This window comes from Pecten maximus, chromosome 14 (genome assembly GCF_902652985.1).
Source record: "Pecten maximus chromosome 14, xPecMax1.1, whole genome shotgun sequence".
NCBI lineage: Eukaryota > Metazoa > Mollusca > Bivalvia > Pectinida > Pectinidae > Pecten > Pecten maximus.
This window is the reverse complement of record NC_047028.1, coordinates 25,707,741-25,726,326: the sequence shown is the minus strand read 5'-3', so window position 1 is coordinate 25,726,326 and position 18,586 is coordinate 25,707,741. Positions and strand designations below refer to the sequence as shown.

General features: G+C 33.7%; 1 protein-coding gene across 3 annotated transcripts; it reads left to right on the top strand.

The window, feature by feature from the left end:
• Positions 1–508: 508 nt before the first annotated feature.
• LOC117341994 (mucin-like protein) lies at positions 509–17,864 on the top strand. Of its 3 annotated transcripts, XM_033903931.1 has the most exons (15): positions 509–555; positions 707–796; positions 2,774–2,821; positions 5,169–5,216; positions 9,861–9,908; positions 10,762–10,809; positions 11,164–11,277; positions 11,422–11,457; positions 12,156–12,203; positions 13,798–13,911; positions 14,050–14,085; positions 14,426–14,476; positions 14,855–14,978; positions 15,376–15,828; positions 16,094–17,864. In XM_033903931.1, exons 2-15 carry the CDS (start codon positions 767–769, stop codon positions 16,303–16,305), a joined length of 1,410 nt encoding a protein of 469 aa, XP_033759822.1. In that variant the 5' UTR covers positions 509–555; positions 707–766; the 3' UTR covers positions 16,306–17,864. The 3 variants fall into 3 exon arrangements, with proteins under 3 accessions (XP_033759822.1, XP_033759821.1, XP_033759823.1); XM_033903930.1 differs by having other exon boundaries at positions 521–796; XM_033903932.1 differs by lacking the exons at positions 11,164–11,277; positions 11,422–11,457; positions 12,156–12,203 and having other exon boundaries at positions 521–796.
• The last annotated feature ends 722 nt before the right edge of the window (positions 17,865–18,586 follow it).

Here is an 18,586-nt window from a genome sequence, read left to right as displayed (position 1 = left end):
TGACAACATATATATGTGAATTAGAATCATTTAGCATAAACGCCAAATGGGGGTATTTCCAAATCTCTGTTTTGATTTATATAGGAGGAATTTACAACACTGGTGTATCAAAACAATATCCAATTGTCTTAAATGGATAATAAAACTCATGAAATATATCCACGCAATACTATCTTTTCTAATTTAGATCAAAATTCAAATGCTGTAAGACCATTTACCTTTTTATAATAAACCACGTCTTAAAGATCCATGACATAATTAATAGATATTTTTAAAATATTGTTTTCCTTATCTGGGTTTGTCCAGAAAATAAATTTTGAGACGTTCACACGTTTATTTTTTAGGGTTTTTTTGGTGGTCTTACTAGCTTTAGATTCAAAAGTGTAATGTAATTATCATGTCATTATATGGTGTACATTACAGTTGGAATTCCCTGTACAGTAGTTTAGAACAGGAAGTGTTTCTGTATAAAGCAAAAGGGAGAAAAATCTCAGTTTTATTGTGTGGACGCCGTGTGTGGATAGAGGACCCCTCACTTATGTTATAGTTATATTGGTATGCTGAAAGTGTAACTCGTGAATGATATTACATTTTTCGTTTTGATGATTAGAAACAGAAAATATTACAATTTAAAAGTTAGTGATTATAAATTTTGATATTTGTTTTTAGTTCAATATACAAATAATAGATATTCATCCCAATTTAGGGTTTTCCTTTAACTCTTAAATGAGTGCGTGTTTATTGAAAGTGTACAAAGCGTAAGAGGATGCAGTCACAGAGGTATCAAGAGGACAACGTAAGTGAATCTATATCTTCATTTTATTTTATCAAACGGCATACTTTGTCTTATAGCTGTTCGATATGATGGTCTTCCCTGTCAGTCAAGGTACATAATTTAAGAATATATTCTCTGTTAATTAATCTATATTTATTTTATCTCCTTTATCACTTCCTTACGTCTAGCGTTATGCTATCTACGCTTGTTAAGGGAATACAATTAGATATTGATGGTATCTGCATTGTTCCTTTACCATGCGGTAAGGACTGGGACGTATGGGCTCTCACGATATCTTTTTAAACGTGTAAAGCTAACCGTTTTGGTTAAAGAGATATCTACACATACATATGCTCCATGTCAGGACTACGGTAGAGTTTCATTTATTAAATGCCAAACACAAAATTTAATACCTGTTTGATGTGACATGACTAGATTCTAGATTAAGTAATTAAGTGCACATGAGAGTATTTTGCTCTTACACGTATGATCCTTATACGATTATATATGAAAAAAAAACCCAGATCCAATCAAAGACCTGAAAGACCTGTTGGTCGGATAGACTTAAATTACCTCAGCTGTTAATATAACTTCCAAACACCACTCAGAATTATGTAAACAGAAATTCACAATTCAAATTCGGAATGACAGTCTTGTAATGAATGAATGGGCAATAGCTGCAGTTATAGAGATAATCATGACATTAGATTCAACACCATTATTCATTGATATATTGATTGAAAGAGAGATACTTCAAAACGGATTAGTATACATACATATACTAATTATCCTTGAAAGATCAAAGATCCAATACAGCATTGACAATTTATATAGATATATGATCTAATATAACTGATCAATAATACATTATTAAATAAATACGATACCATCAATTTACCGATTTCATAAATTAACAAATAATCAATAACTATATATATTATAAATGTCGTTGTATGAAAAGTTACACGCGTCTTCACTGTGTAGTTGTAGCCTTGATTAAATTTAGTTACATCATACACGAGTTTTGATTTAACGTATCTTGACACCAGTAGTCCTAATGATATTCGAGGACAATGTTCCTAATTGAAATTAATGTTTTTTCGAGGTGATAAGGCAGGTTTACGCACCCTAACAAACCCACAGTGTTACACGAGCTATCCTAGTACGTATACGTATACTGTGACACATGTATACAATGTAGCCTTAAGCACATTATATTCTCGCTTCAGACCCATGACATTATTACTAACTCTTAATACCAATATGCCTTATTAAACTCAATTATCTAATTTTCACTTTAACAAAGATCATTTATGACCAATATTATCAACGTCCTACCACACGCACAAGTACATGCAGAATATACAAAGAGAATAGGACAATTTGTAGCAGACGACACACCTGTATTTTTACACCGCTACACCAACCGAAAGTCACGAACGGTGTATTGATATGTTAATTTGCCTTTTTTTTTTGCTGGTATTTATTCGCGTTTGTTTCATTGTAAGTACAGCAAACAAACCCTAGCTAATTTACTTAAACTTTAATGATTCGTGCGATAAGCAAGTATCAAAATTTGGAATATCATTTTTTTTACATGGACTATTCCTTAGATCGAAGGTTTTTGACAAAGAGTAGTGACCCCTCAAACGGAAACACTGAAACCACGTGACCATGTCTGCACGACAGCTATGGTCTATCCGACAAAAAAAACTTATTTGTTTATTTTTTTACATGCTACTGATGTCATCCAAGCGTTTATGTAGCAAACAATTGTAAGTGCTACCAGCGTTATCTCGAACTGTTTTACACTTAATTGTTTTATAAATGTTTTTCTTTGAATCCATTTTTAAGGGATTGTGATGAAGCTACATATAGAAATGTGTATTATCCTGTCATTTTCCAAATATTTATTTCTAGATGTGACAGGTTTATATTAGAAATGTGTAAAGAGACGTCATAGAGAATTATCATGTTTGAATTTATGTTATTTTTCAGACCATAGATTCAAGTTATGCAGTTATCAATAGAACGGAACGATCAGATGTAAGTACTTTGCATTTTGAGTATGATACCCTGTTTCAATTATACGTTTTGTTTGAAGAACTCGATCGTCTACCAAAGTTCTGATGATACATAATGAGAATGAGCAAGAGATACCCTGATAAATCTATACTATCAATTCTAAATTGATAATATATGCATGATGATCTAGAATGTATTATTCATGGTTATTCCAAATTAACCACTGACATTCACAAACAAAAACAATTTTTATCGAGACATTATGTAAACCATAGACAACGAAGTTATGTCTTAACAAATATACCTGATCTTGGATTCACGTGAATTTGGGTAGGGGTATATAAATGTTGGCTACAAAAATATCTTCGATAAGTATAATTTTCTCTATGTATATTTGAATACCTTTGAAATAGCTCTAGATATATCATGTGTATCTGTTTGACACGTCTTCCAATAATCAATAAACACGTCCTCTATTGTATATATTTTAAATGCTCATTTCCTGTGATTGATCTATTATCTTTCACGATCTGTTTGACTCGATCCCTTCGAGATTGCCTGGAAGGTTATATTAAAGGAGTATTTTATTTACTACTTGAAATGTCTTGTTTTTAAGGTATTCATCATATACTGACAGGATTAAGGAACGCAATTTAAACTGCATGGCTTAATAGAACAACATTTTTCAGCAAATTAACTAAATATAAAATGCAATAGTTAAATTTGAATTTTGGACCATCCGTATTCTAATTTTGAGATGTGTAACAAATAACAAGTTCATTGGGCGCAATGAATTAAAGAACCATTTCATTGGAATAACGGCAGCTCTCAGACTGATCACGTGTGTGTTCTCCTCCCACAGCAATAGCTTATCTTTGTCTTTGGAGCAAGGCTATTGACTGTCCGTTGAGGAATGTTATTGAAATCCTCGGTATAATTAGAATGTTTGACCGAATTCTAGCTCAACTGTCTAATCTATCGCACAATAGTTCAGTTTGGACAATTTGGAGCTATATGGAGGTTATTCAATAGGGATTATGTTCTGGGTTTTTAGGAAGTCCCTACAAACTCTCGCAGCGTGTGGTCTAGCGTTATCCTGCTGAATGGTCAAATGGTGCTTTCTATGAATTGCACAACATTAGGCATCGATAGCATGCAAACGTTAAATTCCCGTTAATGATCACTTAAGGTGTCTTTAACCCATGAGAAATAACGCGAATCGAGATTCATACGTGAAGAGCATGGACCTCGAACGTCTAATAGGGAACATCTGGGTACTTATACAATCAACCATCGCATGTGACTTGCTCGACGTTGCGGTGTCAGTGGCAAACCCACATACTGGCGAATGTGAGCGTGTATTTGACTCTCACAATCTCCTTTACATATTCTTTTGAATGAATCCGACGGTTTGTATTACCAATTGTGGTTCGTGCCGGTTGTTGTTGATCTCCTGTCGCGCCAACGGACAAGCGTGTTGAACCGATCTTGACGTTTGGACATTGTAGTAGATAAATGCAATTGATCACATAATCTTATAATATAATAATCACTACTGTACAAAGACTGCTGTCTAATTAATGAATTTTGTATCAATAAGATGCGTTGAAGAGAAATGACAAAATTTATCAGAATTTTGTCAAAGAAAGCAAGAGGTGAAAACGAAAGAAATTAGAAGAGCAATGAGGCAATGCGGTGTACAGAATTTGTTTTTTCTTAGAAGCTAAAACGGGAGAATCAAAACAATTTCACAAAACTAGGAGTTCTACTATAATATTTAATGAGCGTCTATTAAATAAGAATGACAAAACGAGTTTAAAGATTTGATATAACAAGCCTTTACACTTTGAACAAAATTTGACCTTGTGTGACCTACAGAGTAATTTCAAAACTTAAAGTCGCTCTGTACCCTGCCAAACAGCATTTTTGAATATAGATGGCTATTCAGTCATTGAGATAATAATATGACCGGATTGGGTGTCCGTCTTACGACCTTCGGCAACGGAATTTAATGTCGAACCTTAAAGACGGTATTATTTCCGTGTTTCATAAGGAGACAAGGACGTAATGACATTGGCAAACCAAAATCTTTAAATCATTGCTTTCTTGTCGCTGCATATATCTTAGGTTTCTGGTTCTCATTAGTCAGTATCATTTGACAAAGTGCTTAAATAATATGTAAAACAGCCACCAATAAAAAACAAATCATTACGAAATTTGAAAATCGAGTTATCTGTCTTTCAAATTAAAGGAATTTGGCAAGAATGGTTATGAAAGGGAAAATATAAGGAGGGGATGTGTTTTAATACCTTAATTAGTTTGTGATAAATAAAATGATAATCATTTCATTTTCCCCCATTTTTTATAGACTACGAATTCAGTCCAAGCGTCTGATAACGGAACACACAACACACATGTAAGTACTATACTATACTAGGTATATATACGTGAATGTACTAGAAACTACAATACACGTGTATGTACTATAAACTACAATACACGTGTATGTACTATAAACAATGCACGTGTATGTATTATAAACTACAATACACGTGTATGCACTATAAAATACAATGCACATGTATGTATTATAAACTACAATACACGTGTATGTACTATAAACTACAATACACGTGTATGTACTATAAACTACAATACACTTGTATGTACTATAAACTACAATACACGTGTCTGTACTATTAAATACAAGACACGCGTGTGTCCAATAAACTACAATATATGTTTATGTACTACAGGTGAACTGAAATAGGCAAAATCACTTGACAGGTTACTGGCAAGTGATACGAGTAACTGTACACAGTCACGAAGAAGATGACTGTTCACTAACAAAACCCATTAACATTCCAAAGTATAGTTTTACTAGACCTTTCAAAAGAGGCTATCATAGCGACTGTCGAATATCTTTTTTTGATTAAACCGGTTTTATCTGCCAAACTCTGGCATGTATATACAATGGAGCTCGTGTAGTCTAGTCCATTAATGATTTGACAACAGTGTAATTGAAACAGGATTTATTTTTCCTGTAGATTGGTAAATGTATGTAGTAGAAAAAACTCCCCGAAAATCTAAATTGGCGGAAATGGTTTTATTCATCAAAAAGAATTGAGGAAATCAGATCAATTGCTTAATTGACCTAATTCGAAGCCCAATATTATACTCTTGAGTGATATTGGATAAGAGATTTTCTATGCAACACAAACAATTAAGCATAAGGTTTAACTCTGCTATGTTGACGTGGAACACCGTGTAAATCCTGGAATGTTAATATGTTTTGAATGTGTATTGTCATCTACTTCAATGTTACGAAAATTTACCCATTTAAGAGAGTAACCCGCCATGTGATTTTTACTATGGCAGGTTATTCGCATCACTTGAGAGTAACCCGTCATGTGATTTTTACTATGTCAGGTTACCAGTATCACATGAGAGTAACCCGTCATGTGATCTTTACTATATCAGGTTACCAGTATCACATGAGAGTAACCCGTCATGTGATTTTTACTATGTCAGGTTACCAGTATCACATGAGAGTAACCCGTCATGTGATTTTTGATATGTCAGGTTACTCGCACCACATAGATGCGAGGTTTTGCTTGCATAGGTTTGTCCTGAAAAAATTATTCTGTGACTTTCACATGTTTTCCTGACCTCTTACTAGCATTAGATTAAAATGTGTAATAACATGGTGACAATGTCATTATGTCATGATAAAATATACAATTACATCGTGGTGCCGTGTACAGTGATAAATTAGGAAGTAAAATGGAGAAAATATGTTTTAATGTGTAGCGGCCCTTTGTGAGAGGACGACTCGTCACTATCATTATTAATATATTTCTTTACTTCAATGATATTGCATTTTTGTTCCGTTTTTTTTTTTTTTATTTAAATTTGATTTTTTTTTCTTTTTTTTTATCCAACTGCTTAGTCCTTTTGGCTGTTTGAAGTCCGGTTGCCCTGTTTGTCATATATTAACAAATAAATACAAATGTTCTAAATTGAATCAACATTAAAGCCGATATTCAATGAAACCACTTAAAAAATAAATATTTGTATTTTGTGCCTTGCAATTATAAAGATTTGATACCATTTGAAAATGGTAAGTGTATCTTCTATAATTAATTGCTGGAATAACTTAAAAATACGCCTGGTTACATCGTCAACAAAAGGCATTCCTAGCAATATATCAGCAAACTGTTTTACGGAATATTTAGATGTGGTTTGCGTTTTTCTAAAACTTCCTCTAACATTTAAAAATTCTAAATTGTGTATTCGTTCAATGAATAAACTGTTGCAACTGTAAATTAAGATGTTCATTTCCTTTGATTTATTTTTGAGATTACCTTGCCTTATAAATATCAGTACTAACAATAATAGCCGAGTCCAAGAGCGCGAGACAATGAAGTTTGAGTCTTTATTCTGATGTATTTAATTCTCTGTATTGAAAGCTTCTTATACTACTAGCATTAAACGGCAGTCTTAAACATCGTTATTCAAAAATTCTAAATATATCATCAGTTTATCTTTTTCTTAACAGAGGTCGATTCTCATGTAAAGTATGCTCAATTTTCATGGGCAAAACTGAGATTTTTTCTTCTTGTACACACGCCGTCATCGATAAGATCGCCTAAAACTACACATCTCCATAAATAAACCCAAGAAGTATTATATGAATGCTACATTATCTCTTGGTATAATCACGCATACCTTTAGGTCAGGTCGGTGCATGACGAAGCACTCTCTGTGAGTTGTAACGTGGGGAACTCCCTTCAAAATTGGACTTTTCTTTTGTCTACTCTTGTCTGTGTTGTCTGTTCCTTCAACAAGGAAGTGATCGAAATAAATGCAGTAATCATATTTTATTAACTGGGTTGTTTTGTTTTGTCTATTTATGGTGTCATTTTTCCCGAGAAAGGTTTTTTCTCGTGGTTATTTTTTTTAGTTTTAAAAGTCCCCAACGTCCTAGTAATAGTACCCCTCTATAAGGCATTCCGATGTTCAATTTGACGGACCGCGTGCACAGACCGCTAATACGGACACGGAAGCCAACTTCCATTTGCTTTGGATCGTCTAATAGGTGATTTTCTTCACTCTTCGAAGAGACGACGTTTAAATGGGCGAAAAGACAATAATCATTGCTCTTTTGAGACGAAATATCGAAATAACAAGATTAAAATATCAGCTACCAGATTTAACCAATAAAAACAATATATTCATAAGTTTTTAGGATCTACGTACAATGTACGTGAACATAGTGTGTTGATCGTTAGATAGGCACAGTGTCATAGAGTCTGTACACACATCTAAACTTGCTCCATATATCTAGCTTCTAAAACAAGAAATAAGTTTCAACAACGTAAAAAGTATGATGTAAGAAATCGATAGTTTGATTGTCCAATTAAAAATACGGATCATGTTTAAGAGAACTTATAATTTAGCTGCAATTCATGTCCGAGTCCGTGTACGGGGTTTGTCTACCCAAAAATTACCCTACTGAAGGAAAGTGGCGAGGACACTTAAACAAACTTGTGAGGACACTAATCAGGACACCTCATCCGGTCACATTACACTGACAATGGGCGAACCAGTCGTCCAACTCCCAAATGTTGAGCGTTAAACAGGAATAGTAATTATACTTTTTTAGAAATAATTTGTAATGATATCTTTTACTTTAGAAAATCCTTGATAGAATCCTTGTGTCAATAGCAATATGCAAATTACGATCTATAATGTATGACCCATGATTATTCGTTATATACCCACCACTGAAATAGATAGATAGAAAAGAAATGATCTGCTTGAACAAATATATTCTACCTTGAACAGGCGTGACCTTCAGTATGAATATTTGAATGCTGATTGAATGCTGATTACATGTAGACTATGAAATAATATTTCAGATAACTGTTTTGTATATTTTTATATCAATACTTTTGGGAACAGTCCTGGGTATCTCGTGTGCATCTGTTTGACATTTTCCGAAAAAATATGTAAGATAATCTTTTACTGCATAGCATGAAATTTCAAAATAAAAAATGGCCTGTGCTTGGCGAGCAAATTCTTTACGTGTCGACCTATCAACAATATTCAAAGAAAATGTTTGTCAAATCCCCATTGACAATGGAAAGTTAAGTATCTTAAATGAGTACATCAATTACTTTATGAAATGACCTGTATGTCTGAATCACTGTGTTGCTCATCATACACTACGTTATGCCATACTATCAGGATAGAAGAGTTGCATCCCTCTTGTCATACATAATATTTTATAAAATAAATATTACATAATATTATATCATATAAATATTACTCTACAGCGACTGAGGTCTAATGCATTGGCTACATTTTCCATTTTTGTTTGAATTGAAATAAATGAGACTTGTGCGAAGGAAAACAAGTAAAAAAAAGTAGGACAAGTAGACAAGTAGATGAGAGGGACACGGCAATGGGGTGTACTAGATTCATTCTTTCTCTGAAGCTGCGAGCGAGCTGACTCAATTAAATATCAAACCGTCTCTTACGCCATTTATTGATAACGTTACTATTGTGTCATTATGGACGACTAAATTTGGAGTCTGTTACACTCTCTTTGTCTTGAACATTTTTCTGTGAAAGTATTCTTGATTAGAAGCGCACTTCAGACAGTATTTCTTATGATGACGATATTATTGGTTGGCTTCCTGACTGTACAAACCAAACTCTTTAACATAAGTATATGCTATCGCTACATGCTGTTTAAAGGATGGCAGTTGGACTTGCTCGATCGTCGTTATTTCAATATGATCATCGGGTTTGTCACACAATTTGTTTATGTGTTATATTTCAGTATGGTGCAAATATCTCAGCGTCTTTATGTAGGCCCGTCACCTAGGTATAACATCTTTTGCAGTTTTCTGTGAAGCTGCATAGATTTATTATGCATATTATCCTATAAACTTTAAAATGTACTTTGTACATAATACTTTGCATGGCATTTCTAGATTGAAAATAATGAAGTTATTATTTTTCTTAATTATTTTACTGTTCTGTTATATTACAGTCTTTAGATTCCACATATGCATCCATCAATCCAGTACAAAGACCAAATGTAAGTACCATACACTATATGCTCATGAACAGTTTCATAAAAACATTTGGAGGAAATGTTTATATTAGGATGAAAGTTCACCCAATTATTGATTATATATGTGTATAGTGATGTAATAACAAAGAAGGTCGCAATTTATACATATAAATTTTGAACAGGAAAATAAGGGCAGCTAGCCAAAGTGATACAATTTGTGGTATGAAATCGTATTGATCACCTCTAAGAAAGCGAAGAAATATACTGGACATTTTCTGTTCTACTGTAGGGAATCACTCTTATTGCACCCATCATGTACCATGCTATATTCAATATATGAAGCTAGTGAGATCATAAGGGTGACTTATCTATATATTTATCAAACAACTGCAATAAGTTTATTCAAAGCAACAGATGTGTATGCATCCATCGATCGTATGGTTGGTATCAATAGAGAAAGGAAGCCGATGTCTTAATAAGTTTGCTGTAAGACTAATTTAGACTCAAACTATTTGTTCTTTTCCATCCATGCATTTCATTACGCCATTTATTAATGACGTCATCTAAAAGAGTTATTACGCCTACCGTGTTGCTTTGCTAAAATGTGGAAAATAACGTACATGGAGAATACTTGCTTGCGAAACCACGACCTTAATAAGATTTTTAAAAGCATCGCCTACTGCGCGGTATCCATATAGTTTCTACTACCAGTGCTAAATCGAGATGAGTGGGCACATAGACTTTCTCACATATATGACCAGGTAGAAGGCAAAGAGTACGATTTCGGTCGAATCACAATACTACAGCGTACATAAAGCATATTCCAACCAATAGAAAATATTTAGAAATATCATTTTACTGGTTTGTTGTTTTACAGAATCCTGAAGATGTCGATACGTCTGTCAGTATAGTGCAGCATGCAGATGTAAGTATTATATAGTTAAATTATTTCATAAAACTAACGTATACATGGTGATTTTGTTCGGTTGAACGCGTGTTTATGCGGTCATGTTGTTTACATCAAAATACAATTTTCGCACTGCATTATGGGATTAAAACCTCGTTATAGATTCTCATTTGAATGTGATCTGTCTGCCGATGTAGGTCGGATGATTTCCATATAAATTTCAGATCCCAATTTCGAATTGTTAGAACATAATCAATTTCAAAATTGTACTTTGTTCAATTTTATGAGAAAAATATCAATTTCCTTCACCAATGATTACCACCTAAATATAACGCTGACGCTTGTTTTGTACCAGATTCGTTTTTGTGTTAGGTGAATATCTCACAGCAGGGCTTCTCTGTAGGATATGACAACAGAAGTAATCTCTCAATACATCCGCAACACGTCGCTGACCTGACGTCACAGCCTGTTGTTACTGATGGACCGGTATGTATTTCTAGGGATTGACGTTAAACATTCTTAAGATTAAGGCAACATTTGATTTTCCATTCAAAACTTTTCGTATTAAAGTTAAAGTTTAAAGTTAAAAGTTATAGATGAATTATTTAATTGTATATTTGCTGTTGACAGACTGAGATAATTGCACAAGCCGCGAGACCAACACGTGTGAGTATACTATTACGATTTAGCATATAGCAATTCAATTCGTGTATATGCTATCATTATAGTCCAATGTGAGCAGCAAAAACTACCCGTCGAGAAAAATGTATAGAGAAGTACATCTTTCCCCCATCATTTACAGATACATATCCCATTTTACTTGTTCAACATTATTCTCTTACATTCTAGGTTGTGAAATCCGTGCCATCCCTTAGGGTGTACAGATTGTACGTCCTTGAAACAATACAAGTTTACCCTCAGCTCTCATATTTATGATACCTTCGGGTAAACAAGCCTTCATACTACCCTGCATCCAGGGCCATCAATGCATATTGTCTAATCCTAGGCAGAGCCTCGAGTTCGACAACCAAGAACATCACCCCTGGGTTGTAGATTTCTCGTCATCAAAGTAGATTCTATTAGTCTTTTCATGTCATTTTTCTATACAAAATGCAGTTTTCTGAATAAGTTTGTATCTCTTACTCCCAATGGCAGCTTCGATGTTAGGACACTGGGAGGAAACAAATCACAATATCTATCTCGATTGCAGTTTTCTGTGAAGCTGCATTGATTTATTATGCATATTATCCTATAAACTTTAAAATGTACTTTGTACATAATACTTTGCATGACATTTTTCTAGATTGAAAAATAATGAAGTTATTATTTTTCTTAATTATTTTTACTGTTATGTTATATTACAGTCTTTAGATTACTCATATGCATCCATCACTGATGTACACAGACCGAATGTAAGTACCATACACTATATACTCATGAACAGTTTCGTAATAACATTTGCAGAAAATGTTTATATTAGGATTAAAGTTCGCCCAATTATTAATTATATATGTGTATAGTGATGTAATAACAAAAAAGGTCGTAATGCATACATACATATATATTTTGAAAATTAAAATAAGGACACCTTGCCAAAGTGATACAATTTGTGGTATGAAATCATATTGGTCACCTCTCAGAAAGCGAAGATATATACTGGACATTTTCTGTTCTACTCTAGGGAATCACTCTTATTGCACCCATCATGTACCATGCTATATTCAATATATGAAGCTAGTGAGATCATAAGGGTGAATTATCTATAAAGCAACAAATGTGTATGCATCCATTGATCGCATGGTTGGTATCAATATAGAAAGGAAGCCGATTTCTTAATTAGTTTGCTGTAAGACTAATTTAGACACAAACTGTTTGTTCTTTACCATCCATGCATTTCTGTCACGCCATTTATTAATGACGTCATCGAAGAGTTATTACGCCTACCGTGTTGCTTTGTTTTTTTTTTGTTTTTTTTTTGTTTTAACTTTTGCTGCTTTCCCCTTTGCTTGATGCATTGCTGGGCTCCGTTAATTTCGTTTTAAACATTCCTCTTCTCTTTTATTTCAAATGCGTTTTTTCATTCTTTGCCATGACAAACAAACAAATGACATCAGTAATAGAAGGCTTTGATGTTTTTATGAATAATTACGATATGAGGTGATTTATCCGTTATTAGTTAAATGTATCCAGTCACACTTTCCTTTGTATTTCAGTGTGATGTCAATTTTTAGGTGCCAGTTAACTGTGCTATAATACGAAGACACCGTCCCTAATTGGCTTGTCGTGTTTCATTGGCATAAAATAATAACAAATCATTTGGACGCTAAAATGTGGAAAATAACGTACATGGAGAATACTTGCTTGCGAAACCACGAACTTAATAAGATTTTTAAAATCACTGCCTACTGCGCGGCATCCATATAGTTTCTACTACCAGTGCTAAATCGAGATGAGTGGGCACATAGACTTTCTCACATATATGACAAGGTAGAACGCAAAGAGTACGATTTCGGTCAATTTACAATACTACAGCGTACATAAACCATATTCCGACCAGTAGAAAATATTTAGAAATATAATTTTATAAGTTTGCTGTTTTACAGAATCCTGAATATGTCGATACCTCTGTCAGTATAGTGCAGCATGCAGATGTAAAGTATTATATAGTTAAATTATTTCATAAAACTAACGTTTACATGGCGTTTTTATTCGGTTGAACGCGTGTTTATGCGGTCATGTTGTTTACATCAATATACAATTTTCGCACTGCATTATGGGGTTAAAACCTCGTTATAGATTCGCATTTGAATGTGATCTGTCTGCCAATTTAGGTCGGATGATTTCCATATAAATTTCGGATCCCAATTTCGGATTGTTAGAACATAATCAATTTCAAAATTGTACTTTGTTCAATTTTATGAGAAAAATATCAATTTCCTTCACCAATGATTACCACCTAAATATAACGCTGACGCTTGTTATGTAAAAGATTCGTTTTTGTGTTAGGTGAATGTCTCACAGCCGGGCTTCTCTGGAGGCTATGACAACAGACGTAATCTCCCAATACATCCGCAACACGTCGCTGACCCGACGTCACAGCCTGTTGTTACTGATGGACCGGTATGTATTTCTAGGGATTGACGTTAAACATTCTTAAGATTAAGGCAACATTTGATTTTCCATTCAAAACTTTTCGTATTAAAGTTTAAAGTTAAAAGTGATAGATGAATTATTTAATTGTATATTTGCTGTTGACAGACTGAGATAATTGCACAAGCCGCGAGACCAACACGTGTGAGTATACTATTACGATTTAGTATATAGCAATTCAATTCGTGTATATGCTATCATTATAGTCCAATGTGAGCAGCAAAAACTACCCGTCGAGAAAAATGTATAGAGAAGTACATCTTTCCCCCATCATTTACAGATACATATCCCATTTTACTTGTTCAACATTATTCTCTTACATTCTAGGTTGTGAAATCCGTGCCATCCCTTAGGGTGTACAGATTGTACGTCCTTGAAACAATACAAGTTTACCCTCAGCTCTCATATTTATGATACCTTTGGGTTAACAAACCTTCATATTACCCTGCATCCAGGGCCATAAATGCATATTGTTTAATCCTAGGCGGAGCCTCGAGTTCGCCAACCAAGAACTTCACGATTTCTCGACTTCAAGGTAGATTCTATTAGTCGTTCATGTCATCTTTCTATATAAAATGCAGTTTTCTGAATGATTTTATATCTTCTAATCCCAATGGCTGCTTCAACGAAGGACACTATGAGTAACCAACTAACAATATCTATCTCGTTTGCAGTTTATTGTTTATGTCAGATCGAATGATATTGATTTACCTGGTAAGACATAGGTTAGTCTAATTTACATTTATTCAGATACGTTGCATCTAATTTCTGATTAAAACATAAATATTTGGTTTTGAAAACTTAAACCATTTTAGATATAGTCAAACAGATATTTAGGCCAATTTGCATAAAGATCTATCTATAATAAATAATAGTAAACATACATAAATTAATCAATAAGAAACTGTTGTAGCGGCTGACCTGGTCCAGTCCAGCTGGGGTGGTAGTTGTGGCGGTGGTTCTTGTTTTGATACTGCTTGGAGTCGTTGCCGTTATATTATATGTCACTGTATTCAAGGAAGATAACTCAAAACAAGGTATCCCTAATACCACTTATTATAGCTTTTTAATCATTTTGTTACGCATAAAAGATCCTCGGCAGGAGAAATTACTTTACAAAAATGTTTAAAATTAAAAAAATAAATAAATAAGAACAACAACTAAAAAAAACAGCAACAAAAAATACAACAAAAAAACTAAACAAAAAAAAAGACAAACAGAAAACCTGTTGTTTTTTTTTCTTTTTTTTTCTTGTTTTACTTCGTTATTTTTTCTTATCATTCAATAGAACTGTATGGAATTTTACTTTCATTTATTTGTAGGGGCGAAATGTAGTGTTTTGTAATGAAAGTTACATATTTAAATATAAACTGTGTTTTCATTTCGCGTTGATATGGCGTAGTTACAAGTATAAAATTGGAATCTGTTTAACAGAATGGGAATGGACCGACTGGGAGAATTGGAGCACCTGTTCAAAGACTTCCGGTAATGGCATTAAGACTCGCAATAGAACATGTGACAATTGTCCTCAAAATAACGACAAAGTCTGTGATGGGCCCCACTCAGAAACATCATTTTGTTGTGAAACGACCTGCCCTGTAATCTGTGTCTGGTCAGAATGGTCCGTCTGTTCTTGTGATAAAGGAGTATCCACTAGAAGAAGAGAGTGTAACAATGCGACCGGCGAGGAAAATATTGAGGCCGATTCGGAAACGAAGCTTTGTTGGAGCTGTTGGGGTGAATGGAGTCGGTGCAGCTTCACGTGCGGAAGTGGAATAAGAACGAGAAATAGAACATGTAATGGCAAATTTTCTGAAGAAGAATGCGGCTGGGAGCTCCCTACATTTAGAGATACGGGGACTTGCGAAAATCATTCTTGTACCAATCGTAAGTATCAGGTAACAGAAGCAGATGTTTACTGTGTATCATGGATGTTGCGGGCGCCTTTTTTGAAAAATTAGTTATAACGATCACGTAGGAAATACTAATAATACTACTAAGAAAAACAAAAAACAAAAAAAAGGTTAAAATAAATAAAAGTAGTGTTTTAATAAAGCAATTTAAAAAAAACAACAAAAAAAACAAAAAAAACAAAAAAAAACCACAATAACAAAATTAGGTCATGAATATAAATTTCATCTGTTTATTTCAGATTTCTGTGAAGGAAAGATTGCAAATTGTTCCTATAAACATCCACACAGATGTGATACGTTCATCACGTGTGAGGCAGACGACAATATGCACGAGCGCGTATGCAATGTGAAGATGAGATACAGAGTAGATGATGACGACGAATGTGAGGGATATTGTGATTGGGAGAGAAAAGTTAAATGTTCTAGTGATATACATAAACCATTTACATGATCAAAAGTGTCAACAACTGATATAATATCCATATGTGTGCATTTTGTATATCATCATTAACACTGCCAGCAGACCGCTCCTTCGCAAGGCTTGTTTTTGTTCGAAACAACACAACGTATGTGATCCAGGCATTGTCGTTTTATTTCATTTCAACAAATTGTATTGACAAGGATGATTTAAGTCAATAAGATCAAATAACAGGAAAAGCCTATATACATTCTCTCCTACAATGGCTGAAGTTATAGATTTGTATTTCATGAATTATAAACATTTAATTTTGAAATGAAAATTATGAAATACAACAGTCAAGGGGACATTTACTCATTCAAATATTTTGATTCACACATTATACACACATAACACACACATAATACAATTACAGCTATTATTTGAATATTGTGAACATATTATATAAACTATCTGCCACTCAAAAATTGACAGACATTGACCAACGTTCGTTTTATTTAATGACGTGATTCACTAAAGTGCTGAAACCTTTGACAAAGAATTAAACGCATGCATTGTATACAACAAAAATGCGGCGCAGAAAACAGCGTCTACATTCTATAGAGAGCAGAGAATTTTATCTAAAATGAGAACAAAAAAGAAAAACTCCAGGGACGGGGATGGTGGATGGAGGAATATAGTAAAGAAAGAATTAATAAAGTCACACGTCGCATGGTTCCTTGTTGATAGACGTCCACTCCGGCAGACAAACGCTATAATTAGTAAAAGTGGGAATTTTGAATCCACTAAGCAACTTTATCACCATGGCATTCTCATGGTGTAATATAGGCGGTATAGAAAGGCACTAGACCTTGTGTACTGATGAAATACCTTGACCCCACCTTCGCGTTTCACAATTACTAACATGCAATAATTTATTTCTAATAGTTGTAATTGTAGCTAGATGCGGCTCTTGTATAACTGTTTTTTCTTATACTTTAGAAAATGTAAAATACCAATATTTTAAAATCTTATTTGATTAATTAAATATCAGAAAATATTCCAGCATCTTTGAACCCGTAATAAAAATGTATAAACTGAGTATGTTCAATTCGATGTCAGTTAGTAATAAATAAATAAATTTAAACATTAAAGTAAACTGTCTGCAGTCATCAAAATTGTTCACGAGTTGTTTATCTTTTTTTTTTAAGTTGTAACATTTAACACTCAGCATTGCAACCAACCACGTGTGCTGATTTATTTAAAAGATGACCGTTGTGTGTTCTAGCGCCTGCCGACGCAATACCACCACCCGGACCCTGTAAGGGCTCTGAGATACCAGGAGTAAAATTATCCATATTAGATTGTATATTGTGTCTTTTGTCCAAAAAGATAGGTATGAAGTATATTGTATATCGTAGGTCACTGAAAACGAGAGCTACACACGTGTCAGATAGATGCGTATGGTAGAAATCACGCGATAGAATGAGTGGAATTTACAGCTCTATATAGGTTCTCACAATACATCATCTATTTTTAATTTTATATTCATTTGCATCTCAGCCCGTCTGGTTGTTTACCGTACCATGCAGACGCTAAATGAAAACAAATAAAAGAAGTAAAATATATACTTGTTCTTATGCCACCGAGACATGCCCCAAATTTCGGATTCCATGAATGTACTTTGATCTTCATACCGATATAAGTTTTATTACCTTTTTTTAGTTTCTTTCAAAACAGATTCATTGTGTAGAACTTATTTAGTATAGTGATACTTCTGAAAGTTTTCAAAATAACGTGCGCTCGTTTGGAACGTTTCTATACCCGAAATTACATGTAAATTACTGATAATATATAAAAAATAATTGGTTTGCATACTTAATTTTGCCTTTTAATGCACGGTAGCATTGTAACAGCTGGTAATATGTCTCATTTAAAATGGATGTATAGAGTTTATTACATTATGTGTATGCATGATACACCAAGCATTAATTAAAGTGACAAGTAAATAATATGTGTATATTATAGGGAAAATTTATGTATTTCTATTTTGTCCTCGTTTAATGGATTTTGGGTTTGTTTATGGTTTTGGTTATGATGTGACTGTCGGAATTCTTTGTTGTTGCTTTTGTTACAATATAATTCTAGATTCACAAATTATTGTGCAAAATTAATACAAGCGAATAGCACAATTTCATATGAATTTAGCAAGAGGTATGTCTGTATACGAATTTATCTACTTCGTGAAACTGCCTCGTGCTTCATCTGTCCAGGAAATAGTCAGTAATGTTAAATGAAAAAAAGGTTTGACATCCAGAGCCGGGGTTAAAATAAG

Coding starts and splice junctions, on each gene's coding strand:
- LOC117341994 (XM_033903931.1), top strand. CDS start 767: ATGCAGTCACAGAGGTATCAAGAGGACAAC. Junction 797..2,773: donor AGAGGTATCAAGAGGACAAC/GTAAGTGAATCT, acceptor GTTATTTTTCAG/ACCATAGATTCAAGTTATGC. Junction 10,810..11,163: donor GTATAGTGCAGCATGCAGAT/GTAAGTATTATA, acceptor TTTTTGTGTTAG/GTGAATATCTCACAGCAGGG.